Raw genomic sequence first — 21,525 nt, forward strand, 5'->3', positions numbered from 1 at the left:
AAATCGTGACGTGTGTACTGTGTAATGGGAACTCTCTCATTTAAATTGCATTGTCTGCAAGGACATTTCGTGTCGTTCGGAAATAAAATCGTGTCGTGTGTAGTGTAAATGCGATTTCTTTCTGTTAAATATCATGTCACAACTTTGGTGCTCACTGCAACATTGTAGGATTTTTTCCCAATATCTCAATAATACTAACATCCAATGTTTACCTACCATGCTGGCACCGCACCGGTCGCTATGCGCATTTACGTGTCATAGCTACTCATTTTCCTCACGAGGCTGAGTGGGCTCCGTAACAGCCAGAATCAATCATTTGCATGAACAAATTTCTTGACCCCGCCGGGAATTGAACCCGGGTCTCCCGCGTGCAAGGCGAGCGAAGTGACCACTACGCCATGGGAGCTGTCATGTGTAGTGAGAACACTCTCATTTAAATTATCATTGTCTGCAAGGACATTTCGTGTCGTTCGGAAATAAAATCGTGTCGTGTGTAGTGGGAACACTCTCATATAAATTACATTACCTACATGAACATTTTGTGTCGTTCGGAAATAAAATCGTGTCGTGTGTAGTGGGAACACTTTTATTTTACTTTGCCTACAAGGACATTCGGAAAAAAATCGGATGAAACTCACAACAAATGGGAACGGGCCTTAAGGGTAGAGATAAAATAACCCTTATTTCCCTTTAAAGTATATGCATTGGAAATCTGAGACCCAACCTCAGTGGTGGAAATAAAGTCGTGTGTAGTGGAAACACTCTCATATAAATTACATTACCTACATGAATATTTTGTGTTGTTCGGAAATAAAATCGTGTCATGTGTAGCAGGAACACTGTTATTTTACTTTGCCTACAAGGACATTCGGAAAAAAAATCGGATGAAACTCACAACAAATGGGAACGGGCCTTAAGGGTAGAGATAAAATAACCCTTATTTCCCCTTTAAAGTATGTGCATTGGAAATCTGAAGAAAATAAGGGAAAAGATAAAAGAAAAAAAGGACGTAGAAAAAAGGAAATCCTGCAGACGAGAAGGAAATTTCTTGAAAGTTTAAAAATGTAATAAAACAATAAGGTCTATAAATAAAACTTGAACCTACTCAAAAGTCTCAAAACACTGTAAAGTGAGAAAAGTCCTTTCCCCCCAGCCTAGTTAGCTTAGTTGGTAGCGCGTCTGCCTTGTAAGCGCTAGGCCGCGGGTTCGAATCCCGCCCGGGGCGGATTTTATCCTGATGGGATAATGTTCGTTCTCGGAACGGCTGGCTTTCTCCTATCCTGTCTTCCTTCTCTCTTCGATTTCGGGACGATAAGACCATAGCAGTTAAAGTTCCCTCTGTCAAACCTCTTTAAAAAAAATTTAATTCAAACTGTACTCTCCTTCCCCCTCAGATGACTTCCGATTGTTCTGTGGAGACTTGGGCAATGATGTAACGGATGAACTTCTGATCAGGACCTTCTCCAAATATCCCTCCTTCCTCAAAGCCAAAGTTGTTCGGGACAAAAGGACAAACAAGACGAAAGGCTTTGGATTTGTCAGCTTCAAAGATCCTCAAGATTTCATTCGCGCCAACAAAGAAATGAATGGTAAGTTTGAGGATTTTTTTTTCTACCTACCGTACATTTGTACATATTACAGAGGCAAGTACATTTTTTTTTTTTTTACTTGCTATTTTAGAGTTCCCTCACCTTTTTGTTGGGGATTTAAAAACCAGGTACTCAATTACCTTGAAAGGCTGAGTGCTCTCTGAAAAGTAACTAATGTCCCAAGGGACGAATTACCTGCAACACTTTTGGATCCCTATTAATGAGACACAACTCCATGTTTTGTGTGGTTACTTTAACATTGTTTTTCACATCTCTATATTACAATATCAGACATCATTTAAACAACTTTAATTGGACCTTCACAGTTTTATATTATCAATCTCTTGGACTCATCTAGTGTTTTATTATGTTATTCAGTGGACTTTGTACTGAATAACCTTTGAAGGATTTGTTTGAAGTTCCTGATTTTTTATACATATTATTTCAAACCTATAGGTTTTATCATTTTATCTTGTGGAAGCAGTACTTTTAGACTGTTTAGGTAACTATACAGATGGTTTTAAGCTTTGACTCGTAAACTCTGGGACTCTTTCTATTGTCTACGTTTCTAAGTTTCTATTTCTACACTCGGTCAAATTTCACAGTCCAAACTTACAAATTTTGAGATTAAGCTCGAACTTGAATGACAATTTTTCTTTGGAATTGGACGACAATTTACATTGAGAATCATGCCCCTTATTCTAAGTTAAACTGCAATTTAGGTTAAAGATTCAGGGTAAACATATACATTATATTGCTTGACGTTCATTGCTGTGTGCATTTTACACCTTTCTTTTGATGTTCGAACGATTTACAAGTATTCCAATGGGTAAGAACCTCTTTCGATCGATTACGTCCCCCCAACGCTAGTTTATCTCCTCCTATCCTGTGTTAACCTTCTTCACATAACAGTTTTTCTTTGCTCAAAAATTAGAGTGAGATGAAACAATCTGTCTGACAATATCTTGAGACAAATGGTGAAAATTAGAGGACTGAAGATGTTATTTGTTTGTGGCACTGAGCGCATAATAATGTTTAAAAAAAAAAAAATACTCACAACCTGTTACGTCAAAATAAAAGGCTCAAGGAAACAGGGCTGTCTAAAATACCACTAGGTACCTAGTACCCTACATTGTAGGTTCATTATAACACCTATCTCCTAGCTGACCTTAGTACTTACTACCGCGTTCAAGATTTATATTTAAGTCGGGTCTTTTTACCTTATCTGTGTGATTTCTGACTTGAATTTGCAACTATGTATTAATTTTCCAAGTCCAAACTTTTGGGCCTTGGCAGGATGAGCGGCTTATATATTCGATTATCACAGCCTTTTTCTGACAGACTATCTGACTGTCCAAACTTTTGGGCCTTGGCAGGATGAGCGGCTTTATAGATTCGATTATCAGAGCCTTTTTCTGACAGACTATCTGACTAGCACAGCCTACACTGATTATCTGATTATCACAGCCTGCACAAACCACTGAACACACTGTCCAACATAGTCACTAGGATCACAACTCTGAAGTTTCTGTTCAGACTTTGGTCTTTTTGTCTCTTCACCAAGGTCTTTTAAAGTTGAAACTTATTCTATTACAGTTAATAACGTTGGCTCTTTCGGAGCCATTTTCCGCTTTCAAATGTGTCAAAATTTCTTCCATTGTGGTGCTTTGTTCGTTTCAATTTGATTTGTCAGAACACTGTCAAAAATGCTTTTCAAAAATGAAGAAAAATGGAAAAAAAACTGGACGCCAGAAAAAGTGTTGTTAAATGTTTAATTAAGATTTAATTTGCTAATATTTTATTGCTATACGTAATTGTAAAATCCGGTCACAAATAATTTTCAACTATTATTAAATTATTAATAAATTTGTTCGAATTAATTATTAACGATGTTTCTCGATACAAAACAAATTATCCAATCACGTTCCTGATGCACGGAAGTTTCACTACTGATGAAAGTTGCCAACTACTAAGTCCAGTCTAAATCTCCATGATTTTTATACGAAAACATCCTATAGCCTTTGGTTTTTCTATCGATAAGAGTAAAGACCAACGACTACAGATTGACATGCATTACATGAGTATTAAATAATATTAAGGTTGCACTCTTTCTAGTCCTCTTGTCTCTCTAGGGAATGTGACATGATAAAGTTATGTCTCTTGGATTACTTAAACCAAACACCCCAGGTCCTATAGGAAAACCAATTTGATCCACCCTGTATGTACCGTGATCATGTGATCACTGCCTGATCAGAGCTACAAAAATAGATGAACTTTGCGGGTGAAATGTCAAATACCGTATTTACATAAGTACATACTATTGGGTTACCTACCTGGAATTGAGAGTGCTTTGATCATAGTTCCTGTTACATGAGTTACCTGTGGCTTGTTCCACGAATGACTCCGCACTCCTATTTCTCACGTTTTACTCAACGTTCAGACAATATGGACAAACAGTACAAAGTTCTTTCTGTGCGTAAAAACTCAAATTTTGAAATCAAACTGTGCTTGTCATTGAAAAGAAAAAAAACTGATTTTAATTCAAAATGTACTCTCCTTCCCCCTCAGATGACTTCCGATTGTTCTGTGGAGACTTGGGCAATGATGTAACGGATGAACTTCTGATCAGGACCTTCTCCAAATATCCCTCCTTCCTCAAAGCCAAAGTTGTTCGGGACAAAAGGACAAACAAGACGAAAGGCTTTGGATTTGTCAGCTTCAAAGATCCTCAAGATTTCATTCGCGCCAACAAAGAAATGAATGGTAAGTTTCAGGATTTTTTTCTTCTACCTACCGTACATTTGTACATATTACAGAGGCAAGTACATTTTTTTTTTTTTTACTTGCTATTTTAGAGTTCCCTCACCTTTTTGTTGGGGATTTAAAAACCAGGTCCTCAATTACCTTGAAAGGCTGAGTGCTCTCTGAAAAGTAACTAATGTCCCAAGGGACGAATTACCTGCAACACTTTTGGATCCCTATTAATGAGACACAACTCCATGTTTTGTGTGGTTACTTTAACATTGTTTTTCACATCTCTATATTACAATATCAGACATCATTTAAACAACTTTAATTGGACCTTCACAGTTTTATATTATCAATCTCTTGGACTCATCTAGTGTTTTATTATGTTATTTAGTGGACTTTGTACTGAATAACCTTTGAAGGATTTGTTTGAAGTTCCTGATTTTTTTATACATATTATTTCAAACCTGTAGGTTTTATCATTTTATCTTGTGGAAGCAGTACTTTTAGACTGTTTATGTACCTATACAGATAGTTTTAAGCTTTGACTCGTAAACTCTGGGGTTTCTATTGTCTACGTTCCTAAGTTTCTATTTCTACACTCGGTCAAATTTCACAGTCCAAACTTACAAATTTTGAGATTAAGCTCGAACTTGAATGACAATTTTTCTTTGGAATTGGACGACAATTTATATTGAGAATCATGCCCCTTATTCTAAGTTAAACTGCAAGTTAGGTTAAAGATTCAAGGTAAACATAAACATATACAGTATATTGCTTGACGCTCATTGCTGTGTGCATTTTACACCTTTCTTTCGATGTTCGAACGATTTACAAGTATTCCGATGGGTAAGAACCTCATGCTCTGAGTTAATAAATAAACAAAATAGTGACAAACCAAGTCTCAGATATCGGGTCTATTCTCTCTCCATAAGGTTTGGTTTCTTGTTGTCAAACCCATACGTTACAAACAGCTGAGGTAACACAATTATTCTAAGTTAAACTGCAAGTTAGGTTAAAGAAAGATTCAAGGTAAACATAATACAGTATATTGCTTGACGTTCATTGCTGTGTGTATTTACACCTTTCTTTTGATGTTCGAACGATTTACAAGTATTCCAATGGGTAAGAACCTCATGCTCTGAGTTAATAAATAAACAAAATAGTGACAAACCGAGTCTCAGATATCGGGTCTATTCTCTCTCCATGAGGTTTGGTTTCTTGTTGTCAAACCCATACGTTACAAACAGCTGAGGTAACACAACAGACTGCCGTCGCATAGGTATTCCGCTGCCTGTTTGTTGAAGCTGTTTAGCCTGTGCAGATGACAGGATAGGCTTAGGCTTGCCTAGCGATGCAGCCTGGTAGATTTTAGAGTTGAAGCTACGTGAAGGTTTGGTTTCTTGTTATCAAACCCATACGTTACAAATAGCTGAGGTAACACAACGGACTGCCGTCGCATAGGTATTCCGCTGCCTGTTTGTTGAAGCTGTTTAGCCTGTGCAGGTGACAGTATAGGCTTCGGCTTGCCTAGCGATGCAGCCTGGTAGATTTTAGAGTTGAAGCTACGTGATCTGAGTTAATAAATAAGCAAAATAGTGACAAACCCAGTCTCAGATATCGGGTCTATTCTCTCTCCATAAGGTTTGGTTTCTTGTTGTCAAACCCATACGTTACAAACAGCTGAGGTAACACAACGGACTGCCGTCGCATAGGTATTCCGCTGCCTGTTTGCTGAAGCTGTTTAGCCTGTGCAGATGACAGGATAGGCTTAGGCTTGCCTAGCGATGCAGCCTGGTAGATTTTAGAGTTGAAGCTACGTGTGGAAGGATTGGATCTGTAGGGGAGGAGAACAGGGGCAACATTCATGGGGTAAACATCTTCTCGCTGCGGGCCTGTGTTGGGTTTGCTGTTCAAATATAAAATGCTGAGAGGCATGCCGTTGCGTGCCCACACGCTCATCATTTTGACCCGCTTGGCATGGTCAGGGTTAAACCTTGGTTCACACTCGGGACACGAATGGTATTGGTTCTCAGTTTCTAATCTATCCAGGAGGTTCTCAGCCTCCAGTCTGTCTATCATGGAGGGGAGGTAGGCAGAGGCAGCCAGTGCTGTGTGCAATAGACACAGGAGACAGGAGATAACGAGGAGTGCTGCGGGTTTCATCATGATGGGAAATCTGAAACAGAGAAACACAACATGTGCTCGTTAATATAACAGTTTTTCATCTTTGCTAAAAAAAAATAGAGCGAGATGAAACAATCTGTCTGACAATATCTTGAGACAAATGGTGAAAATTAGAGGACTGAATATGTTATTTGTTTGTGGCACTGAGCGCATAGTAATGTTTAAAAAAAAAACTCACAACCTGTTACGTCAAAATAAAAGGCTCAAGGAAACAGGGCTGTCTAAAATACCACTAGGTACCTAGTACCCTACATTGTAGGTTCATTATAACACCTATCTCCTAGCTGACCTTAGTACTTACTACCGCGTTCAAGATTTATATTTAAGTCGGGTCTTTTTACCTTATCTATGTGATTTCTGACTTGAATTTGCAACTATGTATTGATTTTCCAAGTCCAAACTTTTGGGCCTTGGCAGGATGAGCGGCTTATATATTCGATTATCACAGCCTTTTTCTGACAGACTATCTGACTAGCACAGCCTACACACACCACTGAACACACTGTCCAACATAGTCACTAGGATCACAACTCTGAAGTTTCTGTTCAGACTTTGGTCTTTTTGTCTCTTCACCAAGTAAACATCAGGGAGAAGAACAGCGAACCCTAACTTACCTAGGCTAGCAGTTTCTGTAAGGGTTCAATTTTCTATTAGATTAATTTATTTAATCAATAATAGATTTTAGGCGTTTTTCTCCAGTCAAAAATTCTTCTTTCTCCTCCAGTCAATATCTATCTCACTTCTAAAAACAGCAAGTAAAAGGCGATCAACGCGACGGCCGTCGACTATTTGTGAGCACAGCTTAAGAAAACTGTTCAATCTATCTAGTACATACTTTAAAAGAATAAGCACATTAAGACCTCCCTGTGGTACAAAATGAGCCAATTAAACATGGCAAGAAACCATCACACCAACCCGGTGTGGTATGGCTGATAAAATAAGATGTTTGCAATCGGCTAAAGCTAAAGCTGCTAGGTACAGCAAAAACAATAACAACAACATCACGTGCTTCCCCCAATGTTGTACAAGGTACAATCACGGGGATGATCTTTCAACCTTTGGTTTTTACCCTTATACTTATAACCTATGTTGCCTATATAAGTTATAGGGAACCTTTCAAAACCAAATATAATAGATATTAAATTTATTCTTGGTAGGGTTTAAATTGGAAATGGCGTAATTGATATACGAATCTACGCTACGTATCGTAGGTAAGGTATAGCGTAGCGTAATTAGCTCGGTAGGTACATGGTTGGGATTCCCCTCCCTAATGAATGCTTAGATATTTATCGTAAAAATTCGATGTGCTTTGAAGCTGCGTTTTCTCCTACACCTTCTCCTATTGGTTAATTGACGATATGTATAATTTTATTGGAATATTGTTATTATTGAATATTGTTATTGTTATTATTGTTTATAATTTTATTTTTATTATTTATCAAATACAAAGATTTTTTGGAGAGTTTCTCTTACGTAGCGTACAGCTTAACTCCGTACACAAGACGCCCACTTTGAGGTGTAGAGGCAACAGCCCCAAAAGATGGGTTAAACTCATACGAATCTACGCTACGTATCGTAGGCAAGGTATAGCGTAGCGTAATTAGCTAGGTAGGTACATGGTTGGGATTCCCCTCCCTAATGAATGCTTAGATATTTATCGTAAAAATTCGATGTGCTTTGAAGCTGCGTTTTCTCACGAGGTAATACCCGCAGAAGTAAAAACAAGGTTGCCCTAACGATGAACGTAATACAAGTCAGGAATTTATTCCCGATAGTCTTTAGACTTTTGAGGAATAGGAGAAATCTTTTAAGGTGGGTCTGCAGCCAACACTACAGTCGAACGAAAACGATCAACATCGCCTGGACGGCAACATCCGATTGCGCCAAAGTCTAAAAAAATCCAATGGATAGCGGTTCTGCCATTTCAAAAATTTAATACACTCCAATTCCGCCAGGCATAAAAAAAGGGATGAACGTAATACGAGTCAGGAATTTATTCCCGATAGTCTTTAGACTTTTGAGGAATAGGAGAAATCTTTTAAGGTGGATCTGCAGCCAACACTACAGTCGAACGAAAACGATCAACATCGACTGGACGGCAACATCCGATTGCGCCAAAGTCCAAAAAAATCCAATGGATAGCGGTTCAGCCATTTCAAAAATTTAATACACTCCAATTCCACCAGGCATAAAAAAAGGTCTCTTAAACAAAATGTACGTACCGATTTCGTCAATGAGTTAGTGATCAAAGGATTCTTTTTGGAATTAAAAAGAAGTCTATAGTGTGAACCAGTTTCAATCGATGTCAAATTGTCGATCGACCAGATTGTAGATTTGTGTACTCTGCTTTATACTCGTATCACAATTTTATCAACTTTTGAGCTAATTTTTGCACCACAATTAGGTACAGGATACGTAAACGTATCTTATAAAATGGGGGTGGGGGAGGAAAAGGAATTTTCAATTGTGTGAAGCATGTATTATCTAATACCCACATATTTAACCATAATATTAAGGTTGGACCCTTTCTAGTCCTCTTGTCTCTCTAGGGAATGTGACATGATGAAGTTATGTCTCTTGGATTACTTAAACCAAACACCCCAGGTCCTATAGGAAAACCAAGTTCATCCACCCTGTATGTACCGTGATCATGTGATCACTGCCTGATCAGAGCTACAAAAATAGATGAACTTTGCGGGTGAAATGTCAAATACCTATCAGGCGATAAAAATAGGGCGCCATGGGAAACTGAATTTAGGGTCATCGAGACCGAGGTAATGAAAATCGTACCATTTTCCAGTAGTACAGGAAAAACCACTTTCGGGATCATACAAAACTCAACTGATTGGCAATAAGGAATACGATAATTAGCTGACTGACCTCCAGGCAATGGTCCAACCTTAATATTATTTAATACTCATGTAATGCATGTCAATCCCTATCCAAGATTGTGTAATCCTACTGTCCAAACATTACAAGACCACCCCGTATACAAAAGCAATGATCGTAATACGAGTCAGGAATTCATTCCCGATAAGTCTTTGGACTTTTGAGGAATAGGAGAAATCTTTTAAGGTGGGTCTGTAGCCAAAACTACAGTCGAACGAAAACGATCAACATCGCCTGGACGGCAACATCCGATTGCGCCAAAGTCTAAAAAAAATCCAATGGATAGCGGTTCAGCCATTTCAAAAATTTAATACACTCCAATTCCGCCAGGCATAAAAAAAGGTCTCTTAAACAAAATGTACTTACCAATTTCGTCAATGAGTTAGTGATCAAAGGATTCTTTTTGGAATTAAAAAGAAGTCTATAGTGTGAGCCAGTTTCAATCGATGTCAAATTGTCGATCGACCAGATTGTAGATTTGTGTACTCTGCTTTATATACTCGTTTGAGCTAATTTTTGCACCACAATTAGGTACAGGATACTTAAACGTATCTTATAAAATGGGGGTGGGGGAGGAAAAGGAATTTTCAATTGTGTGAAGCATGTATTATCTAATACCCACATATTTAACGGGGGTGGGGGAGGAAAAGGAATTTTTAATTGTGTGAAGCATGTATTATCTAATACCCACATATTTAACGGTTGACGTTTTACGTATACTTCCCCACCTGTCTGCAAGTTGACATCGCTACTCATCTTCCCACATCAGCATTCCTCGTCTGGGATTGAACCCACGCCTTCCTGTTTTAACTAATTCCACCATTCCCCCTAAGAATGTCTAATCGTTGTGTGCTTGTATTATCCTTCTAAATAACAAACAATATTATCCTGCTACGAGTAAATAACAATGGACTACAATCTTTGCATGTGCAGACTATTCTATGAATATAATATGTGGGTTTGTGGGCAATAGTTTCCTTCAGTAAAAAAAGCTTTTCTTTCAATGTTTCCAATACAAACTTCTCATTAGAATAGAATATACCTTGTTTGTCCTGCAGGGATAGGACTGAAAAGTCCCTTTACCCAAGCAGACGTCATTAGTATAATATTACGTATTTTTGTATACAGTCCACTCATTTTCCTGCTTTCTTTTATACCTCCTTTTGGAATGATTGACTCTTTTAACGACTACCCTGCAAAGTCTACGCTCTCCTAACTCCCTTCCCTACTATACCTACAGCTTCTCCTATTGGTTAATTGACGATATGTATAATTTTATTGGAATATACGAAATCAAATACAAAGATTTTTTGGAGATTTTCTTTACAGCTTCTCCTATTGGTTAATTGACGATATGTATAATTTTATTGGAATATACGAAATCAAATACAAAGATTTTTTGGAGATTTTCTCTTACGTAGCGTACAGCTTAACTCCGTACACAAGACGCCCACTTTGAGGTGTAGAGGCAACGACTACCCCGCAAAGTCTACGCTCTCCTAACTCCCTTCCCTACTATACCTACAGCCCCAAAAGATGGGTTAAACTCATACGAATCTACGCTACGTATCGTAGGCAAGGTATAGCGTAGCGTAATTAGCTAGGTAGGTACATGGTTGGGATTCCCCTCCCTAATGAATGCTTAGGTATTTATGGTAAAAATTCGAAGTGCTTTGAAGCTGCGTTTTCTCTTGAACCCGAGCCCGAGCGCTCTAGACTGTAGAAAAATAACTAAATATGTATTTCAAGTCAATCACTAAACTTTTTTTCATGTTGTCAACTTTAAAAAAAAGCTTGGAAATTCAATTAGCTAAACGAGGACGTTGTAATAAGAAGAAGCGGAGTATTGTTCTACCCACGTCTTTAGGGATTTTTGCTTTGTTTCCAGACCCGTTCAGACCAGACAGCAATATACGATCAAGGATGCTACTTTTCTATCAAAGTTTTCTGTGTACATTTTGTGTATTGTAATATTCAACTTTCCAACGGAATTCTGCGTTTTCTCTTGAACTCGAGCCCGAGCGATCTAGACAGTAGAAAAAAAAAAACTAAATGTTTCAAGTCAATCACTAAACTTTTTTTTCATGTTGTCAACTTTAAAAAAATCTTGGAAATTCAATTAGTTAAACGAGGACGTTGTAATAAGAAGGAGCGGAGTATTGTTCTACCCACGTCTTTAGGGATTTTCGCTTTGTTTTCAGACCCAATATACGATCAAGGATGCTACTTTTCTATCAAAGTTTTCTGTGTACATTTTGTGTATTGTAATATTCAACTTTCCAACGGAATTCTGCATTATTTTGAACTTTCTTGTTCATCTACTCTCTATAAAATCGTATAGGGTGGAAATTGACTTCATATTTTTACTTCCCAAAAACTTGTCTGTGTGATATGTGTTTTCCCGTCAACAATCTTCTTTCGATCGATTACGTCCCCCCAACGCTAGTTTATCTCCTCCTATCCTGTGTTAACCATCTTCAAAAAAAAAAAAATCTTTAATCGATGAATGTATTACATACTTATAACTGATTTAACTAACACATTTACCCTAGTTGTTGGTTCAAAACTTGTAGGTATACTACCCGGTATATTAAATATGCCTCCCACATGGAAACTGAGGAGGGCTTTCGATCGATTACGTCCCCCCAACGCTAGTTGATCTCCTCCTATCCTGTGTTAACCATCTTCAAAAAAAAAAATCTTTAATCGATGAATGTATTACATACTTATAACTGATTTAATTAACACATTTACCCTAGTTGTTGGTTCAAAACTTGTAGGTATACTACCCGGTATATTAAATATGCCTCCCACATGGAAACTGAGGAGGCTTCGGAAATCTGATACACAAAATTTATTTCGAATATTACAATAATTTTCGTATAAATATTTTACAAACTAAACAAATATGTACATAATTACATGTGCTTGCTTTATCTGGATGTTTTATCGAAAATATTTTGTTCAATTTGAAATGCATATTGCGATTTCTATTTTTGAACATTATATCCACATGATGTTGATGGTTATTTTAAAAAGGCGCTCTAAATTTGGAATTATGAAATTCATTTTGAAATAGCTATAAGGCTTGAAGTTTGAACATTATAGGCATGTAAAATTTGTAAACATAAAGCAGATACCACAAGTTGCACGTTGTTCGGGCAATATTCGATCGACATATCCGACATACCTACTAAAGGATTTTTGTAATTGCCCTACGAATTATCATTTTCATCCAAATTATAAACCATATCCAGGATTTCATTGAGGGGGGTGCCTTCAAACAGTGATTTACAGGGGCAGGGGGGGGATAGAAGCTCCAATTTTTCGGATTCCACCCCATAGTAAAAATAAAGGGACTAAAAGGAAGCTCGCACGCCCTCCTCCCTGAATCTGGATGGGTGACTTGTATTCCAGAGGAGAAAACAATTTCAAAGAGAGAGGGAAAAGAAATCAGGTTAGAACTTTGACCAGGTGGAAAAGTTTCGCGTTATTTTTACGTCGTGAAATTTTCAACCTCATGTGAGAATGTTAGGACTCAGGCCTGGACCTATCAGTCCATGGATGGAGAAAAAATGTGAGGATGAAAGTAAGGGTTAAGGGCCGTTCCCACTTGTCCGGAAAAAAAATCGTGACGTGTGTAATGGGAACTCTCTCATTTAAATTGCATTGTCTGCAAGGACATTTCGTGTCGTTCGGAAATAAAATCCTGTCGTGTGTAGTGTAAATGCGATTTCTTTCTGTTAAATATCATGTCACAACTTTGGTGCTCACTGCAACATTGTAGGATTTTTCCCTATGTCCGGAAAAAAATTGTGACGTGTGTAATGGGAACTCTCTCATTTAAATTACTTTGGGTCTTTTGGTAATAAAATCGTGTCGTGTGTAGTGTAAATGCAATTTCTTTGTGTTATCATGTCACAACTTTGGTGCTCACTGCAGCATTGTAGGATTTTTTTCCCAATATCTCAATAATAATAACATCCAATGTTTACCTACCTACCATGCTGGCACCGCACCGGTCGCTATGCGCATTTACATGTCATAGCTACTCATTTTCCTCACGAGGCTGAGGGGGCTCCACATGTCATAGCTACTCATTTTCTTCACGAGGCTGAGTGGGCCCCGCAACAGCCAGTCACGGAATCAATCATTTGCATGATACAAATTTCTTGACCCCACCCGGAATCGAACCCGGGTCTCCCGCGTACAAGGCGAGTGCAGTGACCACTACGCCATGGGAGCTGTCGTGTGTAGTGAGAACACTCTCATTTAAATTACATTGTCTGCAAGGACATTTCGTGTCGCTCGGAAATAAAATCGTGTCGTGTGTAGTGGGAACGCTCTCATATAAATTACATTACCTACATGAACATTTTGTGTCGTTCGGAAATAAAATCGTGTCATGTGTAGCAGGAACACTCTCATATAAATTACATTACCTACCTGAACATTTTGTGTCGTTCGGAAATAAAATCGTGTCATGTGTAGCAGGAACACTGTTATTTTACTTTGCCTACAAGGACGTTCGGAAAAAATCGGATGAAACTCACAACAAATGGGAACAGGGCTTAAGGGTAGAGATAAAATAACACTTATTTCCCCTTTAAAGTATGTGCATTGGAAATCTGAAGAAAATAAGGGAAAAGATAAAAAGAAGGACGTAGAAAAAAGGAAATCCTGCAGACGAGAAGGAAATTTCTTGAATGTTTAAAAATGTAATAAAACAATAAGGTCTATAAATAAAACTTGAACCTGCTCAAAAGTCTCAAAACATTGTAAAGTGAGAAAAGTCCTTTCCCTTCTTTTGTTAATGGCGGCGAAATGCCACTTGGTCTTCTTACCAAATTTTGCCTCCGGGGCCTAGGAACGGGTCCCCGGATCCTTGTGTTCCGAAGACTGCTTGCTTTTCAGCGACCTACCAATCCTCCTTTCAAAGAGTATTCCAGCTTCCTCTTTGAAAGAACTTTTCCACCATCTTGCCGCTGAAAAAAGTCAGTTGAAACTCACAAGTGGGGATGGGCCTTTACTGAAACCTTTCCTACAATACAGATCGAATCAAGACAAATCAAAAGACTCTCAACCCGTTGTATAATATTTGACCAGTCCTGATGATTATTTTGTTGATCATCAAGCTGGTATACTATTTACTCTACTAGCACTAGTACGCACGTAACGTAATCTTGTCACGTGCTATAGCTGTCGGACTATAAACAGGGAGAAGAACAGCGAACCCTAACTTACCTAGGCTAAACCAGTCCTGATGATTATTTTGTTGATCATCAAGCTGGTATACTATTTACTCTACTAGCACTCGTACGCACGTAACGTAATCTTGTCACGTGCTATAGCTGTCGGACTATAAACAGGGAGAAGAACAGCGAACCCTAACTTACCTAGGCTAGCAGTTTTTGAAAGGGTTCAATTTTCTATTAGATTAATTTATTTAATCAATAATAGATTGTAGGCCTTTTTCTCCAGTCAAAAATTCTTCTTTCTCCTCCAGTCAAAATCTATCTCACTTCTAAAAACAGCAAGTAAAAGGCGATCGACGCGACGACCGTCGACTATTTGTGAGCACAGCTTAAGAAAACTTCAATCTCCCTAGTACATACTTTAAAAGAATAAGCATAATTATTAAGACCTCCCTGTGGTACAAAATGAGCCAATTAAACATGGAAACCATCACACCAACCCGGAGTGGTATGGCTGATAAAATAAGAAGTTTGCAATCGGCTAAAGCTAAAGCTGCTAGGTACAGCAAAAACAATAACAACAACATCACGTGCTTCCCCTAATGTTGTACAAGGTACAATCACGGGGATGATCTTTCAACCTTTGGTTTTTACCCTTATACTTATAACCTATGTTGCCTATAAGTTATAGGGAACCTTTCAAAACCAAATATAATAGATATTAAATTTATTCTTGGTAGGGTTTAAATTGGAAATGGCGTAATTGAACACAAATATTGCATGATTGTCCATTTACATAATTAATTAAAAGTGCTCTCCTAAAGGCAAACTTTCATTGCTTATGAAATGGCTTTTAATTTAATCTTGTACCCAAAAATTGCCCTTGAATCCAATATTTGTGCCCAAAAATATTACTTACGTGGTCTGTTGTATCCGTTTTTGCACCAAAGGGTATAATGACCACTTGGCCCTAGGTCCTAGATATTAAATTTATTCTTGGTAGGGTTTAAATTGGAAATGGCGTAATTGAACACAAATATTGCATGATTGTCCAGTTACATAATTAATTAAAAGTGCTCTCCTAAAGGTAAACTTTTATTGCTTATGAAATGGCTTTTAATTTAATCTTGTACCCAAAAATTGGCCTTGAATCCAATATTTGTGCCCAAAAATATTACTTACGTGGTCTGTTGTATCCGTTTTTGCACCAAAGGGTATAATGACCTCTTAGCCTCTATTTCCTGATCTCAAACACAGGGGGGCGACTTTTATCACAATGCACCCTGTAAGGTTCTACTTTTAGAACAAAAAAGAAACCAAATTGATTGTGAAAATAGTTTGAGATAAATTTTGCCTCCGGGGCCTAGGAACGGGTCCCCGGATCCTTGTGTTCCAGAGACCATTTGCTTTTCAGCGACCTACCAATCCTACTTTCAAAGAGTATTCCAGCTTTCTCTTTGAAAGAACTTTTCAACCATCTTGCCGCTGAAAAAAGTCAGTTGAAACTCACAAGTGGGGATGAGCCTTTGCTGAAACCTTTCCTACAATACAGATCGAATCAAGACAAATCAAAAGACTCTCAACCCGTTGTATAATTTGACCAGTCCTGATGATTATTTTGTTGATCATCAAGCTGGTATACTATTTACTCTACTAGCACTCGTACGCACGTAACGTAATCTTGTCACGTGCTATAGCTGTCGGACTATATAAACATCAGGGAGAAGAACAGCGAACCCTAACTTACCTAGGCTAGCAGTTTCTGTAAGGGTTCAATTTTCTATTAGATTAATTTATTTAATCAATAATAGATTGTAGGCCTTTTTCTCCAGTCAAAAATTCTTCTTTCTCCTCCAGTCAATATCTATCTCACTTCTAAAAACAGCAAGTAAAAGGCGATCGACGCTACGACCGTCGACTATTTGTGAGCACAGCTTAAGAAAACTCTTCAATCTACCTAGTAGCCTAGTACATACTTTAAAAGAATAAGACAAGTATATTAGACCTCCCTGTGGTACAAAATGAGCCAATTAAACATGGAAACCGCCAGCCTACTTAGCTTAGTTGGTAGTGCGTCTGCCTTGTAAGCGCTAGGCCGCGGGTTCGATTCCCGCCCGGGGCGGATTTTATCCTGATGGGATAATGTTCGTTCTCGGAAACGGCTGGCTTTCTCCTATCCTGTCTTCCTTCTCTCCTCGATTTCGGGACGATAAGACCATAGCAGTTAAAGTTCCCTCTGTCAAACCTCTTAAAAAAAAAAAAAAAAAAAAAAAAAAAAAAAAAAAAAAAAAAAAACAAAAAAAGCAAGTAAAAGGCGATCGACGAGACGGCCGTCGACTATTTGTGAGCACAGCTTAAGAAAACTGTTCAATCTACCTAGTACATACTTTAAAAGAATAAGCATATTAGACCTCCCTGTGGTACAAAATGAGCCAATTAAACATGGCAAGAAACCATCACACCAACCCGGTGTGGTATGGCTGATAAAATAAGATGTTTGCAATCGGCTAAAGCTAAAGCTGCTAGGTACAGCAAAAACAATAACAACAACATCACGTGCTTCCCCTAATGTTGTACAAGGTACAATCACGGGGATGATCTTTCAACCTTTGGTTTTTACCCTTATACTTATAACCTATGTTGCCTATATAAGTTATAGGGAACCTTTCAAAACCAAATATAATACCTAGGTCCTAGATATTAAATTTATTCTTGGTAGGGTTTAAATTGGAAATGGCGTAATTGAACACAAATATTGCATGATTGTCCAGTTACATAATTAATTAAAAGTGCTCTCCTAAAGGTAAACTTTCATTGCTTATGAAATGGCTTTTAATTTAATCTTGTACCCAAAAATTGGCCTTGAATCCAATATTTGTGCCCAAAAATATTACTTACGTGGTCTGTTGTATCCGTTTTTGCACCAAAGGGTATAATGACCTCTTAGCCTCTATTTCCTGATCTCAAACACAGGGGGGCGACTTTTATCACAATGCACCCTGTAAGGTTCTACTTTTAGAACAAAAAAGAAACCAAATTGATTGTGAAAATAGTTTGAGATAAAATAATTGAAATTATTTCGTGCTGGGTCAAATGGAATCATCTTGAACCAGTCAGTGTGTGCCCCCGACCATAAGCTTTTGTATACGGGGTGGTCTTGTAATGTTTGGACAGTAGGATTACACAATCTTGGATAGGGATTGACATGCATTACATGAGTATTAAATAATATTAAGGTTGGACCCTTTCTAGTCCTCTTGTCTCTCTAGGGAATGTGACATGATAAAGTTATGTCTCTTGGATTACTTAAACCAAACACCCCAGGTCCTATAGGAAAACCAATTTGATCCACCCTGTATGTACCGTGATCATGTGATCACTGCCTGATCAGAGCTACAAAAATAGATGAACTTTGCGGGTGAAATGTCAAATACCTATCAGGCGATAAAAATAGGGCGCCATGGGAAACTGAATTTAGGGTCATCGAGACCGAGGTAATACCCGCAGAAGTAAAAACAAGGTTGCCCTAACGATGAACGTAATACGAGTCAGGAATTTATTCCCGATAGTCTTTAGACTTTTGAGGAATAGGAGAAATCTTTTAAGGTGGATCTGCAGCCAACACTACAGTCGAACGAAAACGATCAACATCGACTGGACGGCAACATCCGATTGCGCCAAAGTCCAAAAAAATCCAATGGATAGCGGTTCAGCCATTTCAAAAATTTAATACACTCCAATTCCGCCAGGCATAAAAAAAGGTCTCTTAAACAAAATGTACTTACCAATTTCGTCAATGAGTTAGTGATCAAAGGATTCTTTTTGGAATTAAAAAGAAGTCTATAGTGTGAGCCAGTTTCAATCGATGTCAAATTGTCGATCGACCAGATTGTAGATTTGTGTACGCTGCTTTATACTCGTATCACAATTTTATCAACTTTTGAGCTAATTTTTGCACCACAATCCTTCTAAATAACAAACAATATTATCAATAACAATATTATCCTTCTACGAGTAAATAACAATGGACTATAATCTTTGCATGTGCAGACTATTCTATGAATATAGTATGTGGGTTTGTGGGCAATAGTTTCCTTCAGTAAAAAAACCTTTTCTTTCAATGTTTCCAATACAAACTTCTCATTAGAATAGAATATACCTTGTTTGTCCTGCAGGGATAGGACTGAAAAGTCCCTTTACCCCTGCAGACGTCATTAGTATAATATTACGTATTTTTGTTTACAGTCCACTCATTTTCCTGCTTTCTTTTATACCTCCTTTTGGAATGATTGACTCTTTACATGTAGGTATGCTTTCTTGTTTTTTGTTATCTTGTGTGGAGGTGGCTACCTGGCTACTCTTTCACAATGAGGTTTTCTTTCTGCAAGACAGCATTCTCATACGTTAGCTGGACTAGGGGTTGTGTATTCGTTATAGGAAATTTGAGTAGGTATACCCACATTATGTTTTATGTAGGTAGGTCGTCCATACACAAAGAGCACACTCTGAGGCTTAGGTGTTGGGACAACTGCCCCAAGGTATGGGTTAAGCTCTTACGAATCTGCGAATCTACCTGTTTCTTTACACTATACTTATTTACCTATTTTATTTTATTTATTTATTTTTTTATCTCGTCATGTGAATTTGAAATAATTTTAAATCATTTTCCACTTCAACAAATTTCTGAAACCACAAAAACGTCTTGCTATGGTTTTCGGAATACAAAGTAAAGAAAATTTCATTGGAACAAATTTTTGAATTGGGAAAAAAGGATATTCTCCTCCGAATTTATAAACAATAGCTTTCTCTTTCTAAACAGGATTCCTCTTTATCTCAGTTCCACGTCCAAACACACTCTTCTCGTAAATTTGAAATTTTATGCTGATTTGGGAAACAGTAAATTTCAACTTATATCTCTTTTTGAAACCCACCTAATATGTATGTTTTATGTTGATTCTACTGCCTGTCTGTTAAATTAGTAATTTACTATACCTAAATATGTATACATCTTGGGTATTTATTGGCTCTCTTTAAATTTTGGATAGTCCCACAAGATATTGAGGAGAAAGCAGGAAGCATGCTTTCAGCATGAGCTCGTTTCTCATTTCTTACGCTTCTTAGAAAAATTGGACATAATTGCAGGAGAAAAGGGCAGGCATAAATTGGTCACATATGTAATGTACCTATGTAACAACTATAATTGTATGAACGCCCGAAAATTATGTAGGTATGCAATGTGCTTAAATTTATCATAATCACTATCTTTGACATTCAAATAACACTTAGGACTTATAATAATAAATGAATAACATCTGTCTACTTCTACTACACAGTGCCTAGTACATAACTAGAAACTGATCCTGGCAGGAAACTTTTTTCCTAGTTAAATAATTGCCTTTATCTTTTATGAGTTTAAAATACCAACTAGCAACCTCTTGGGGGAAAAAAAATGCTGCAAAATTACAACTTTTTGTTTGGCCTATCATGTATTTGTTTAGGTAATTTATGAAAAATAAATTTAAATTATAAATCTATACTTCAAAGAAGATAATATTAGGTAGAAATAAAGAAAATGAAAATCCCAAGGTCTGATCTTGACGAAAAAAACATCGCTTACCTGAACGTGTGCTTTCTATTCCACAGGGAGATATGTCGGCAGTCGTCCTATTAAGCTGAGGAAGAGCAACTGGAAAAGTCGAAGCTTAGAAGTTGTTCGCAAGAAGGAGAAGGAGAAAGCAGCGCTCATCGGGCTCTTAACAGGTGCTTGAATTGTGTGAAGCTCGAGTTTTGGGCTGGTGGGATTTTATACTCTTCGCTGTACCAATATACTGGATCCGACGCGTGCCAGCTCAATACCGGGTCAGAAGGAAAACCTTGTCACTTTCCTTATCCTATAGGAACCTAGTTTAACATAACCCACTAAGTGAGATCAAGATAACAATAACCTACCTAATCCTTCAGATAACTATTATTTTGTGACTTGAAAAAAAGGCAAAAGGATCTTTAATTTTCTTCTTGATCATTAGGACTGGAAGAGGTTTCTCTTTTGCTTCACATTAGTCCGAATTTCCTGTATACTCGTCTTGAGTATTCTCAAATTTCTAAAAGCTTTAACCTTTCATTTAAGTTTCCTCTCTTAGATTCCGTCCATTAGGGGTTTTCTGGGTAGGCGATATAAGGGTAGGGATGGTTCACCATCCTTTTTATATACCTACCTAAAAAGTAAACGAAGTAAAAAATGAAAAGAAAAAAAAACGAGAGAAAAAGAGTCCAAAGTGACTGGTTTGTTTTGATATTGAAAGTATACTTTTAGAGTAGAGCTTTCCATACTTTTTTGGTGCACTCCAGGTAGGGACTAGGGAATTTCTAAAATTGTACGGAAAACAATGCTACTTTCCTATATTACTAGAATAATAAAAGTAAAGCTTTCTAAGCTTAATAATAAAATTTCTATTTTCGATTATTAGGAAATACCGTCCCAGGGGTTCTATAGTTAACATTACGTCACATTTAGCCTGGTTCAGTGTCACGGATTAGTCTTTCGTATAGGATAATAAAAGTAATAAAACTTCTATTTTCGATTATTAGGAAATACCGTCCCAGGGGTTCTATAGTTAACATTACGTCACATTTAGCCTGGTTCAGTGTCACGGATTACACATGATTCTAGGCACGTTTCAAACCTCATGAAAATAGCCTTTGACCTGATTTCGACATGCGAAGCTATTTTTATTTAATAGTGGTCACTTTTTTTTCTAGGGTGTTTCAATAAAGAAAGGGTGTCTGGCAGAGTCTGGCTGGGGGACGTTAAATAGGGAGTAGGCCAGATTAGTCTGACTGGGAGACTTTAAACAGGGAGTATACTAGTCTAAGTTCCCTTGCTAAAGAAATAGGAAAGGTAGCGAAGGGCATCCACT

At 37.6% G+C, this 21,525-nt stretch overlaps 2 protein-coding genes across 4 annotated transcripts in view; one reads left to right on the top strand and one right to left on the bottom strand.

Moving 5' to 3' along the window:
• Positions 1 to 1,827: 1,827 nt before the first annotated feature.
• On the bottom strand, positions 1,828 to 20,359 carry LOC103508233. 3 transcript variants are annotated; one of them, XR_003391231.1, is made up of 4 exons: positions 20,226 to 20,359; positions 6,141 to 6,516; positions 5,471 to 5,707; positions 1,828 to 2,426 (listed from the first exon to the last, which is right to left on the bottom strand). XR_003391231.1 is itself a non-coding variant. In XM_008472764.3 (3 exons), exons 2-3 carry the CDS (start codon positions 6,504 to 6,506, stop codon positions 5,531 to 5,533), a joined length of 543 nt encoding a protein of 180 aa, XP_008470986.1. In that variant the 5' UTR covers positions 6,507 to 6,516; positions 6,866 to 7,095; the 3' UTR covers positions 5,373 to 5,530. The 3 variants fall into 3 exon arrangements, 1 of the variants encoding a protein (XP_008470986.1); XR_001809485.2 differs by lacking the exon at positions 20,226 to 20,359 and adding an exon at positions 6,866 to 7,095; XM_008472764.3 differs by lacking the exons at positions 1,828 to 2,426; positions 20,226 to 20,359 and adding an exon at positions 6,866 to 7,095 and having other exon boundaries at positions 5,373 to 5,707.
• Positions 3,893 to 21,525, top strand: part of LOC108252271 (radial spoke head 1 homolog) — a 28,968-nt gene continuing 11,335 nt past the window's right edge. The window contains exon 1 of the mRNA XM_017443662.2: positions 3,893 to 4,352. Coding sequence (XP_017299151.2) covers positions 4,136 to 4,352 — 217 coding nt within the window. The 5' untranslated portion in view covers positions 3,893 to 4,135. The remainder of the gene's footprint in view (positions 4,353 to 21,525) is intronic.

The sequence above is a fragment of the Diaphorina citri genome, unplaced genomic scaffold, assembly GCF_000475195.1.
Source record: "Diaphorina citri unplaced genomic scaffold, Diaci psyllid genome assembly version 1.1 scaffold379, whole genome shotgun sequence".
In the NCBI taxonomy this organism is placed as follows: domain Eukaryota; kingdom Metazoa; phylum Arthropoda; class Insecta; order Hemiptera; family Psyllidae; genus Diaphorina; species Diaphorina citri.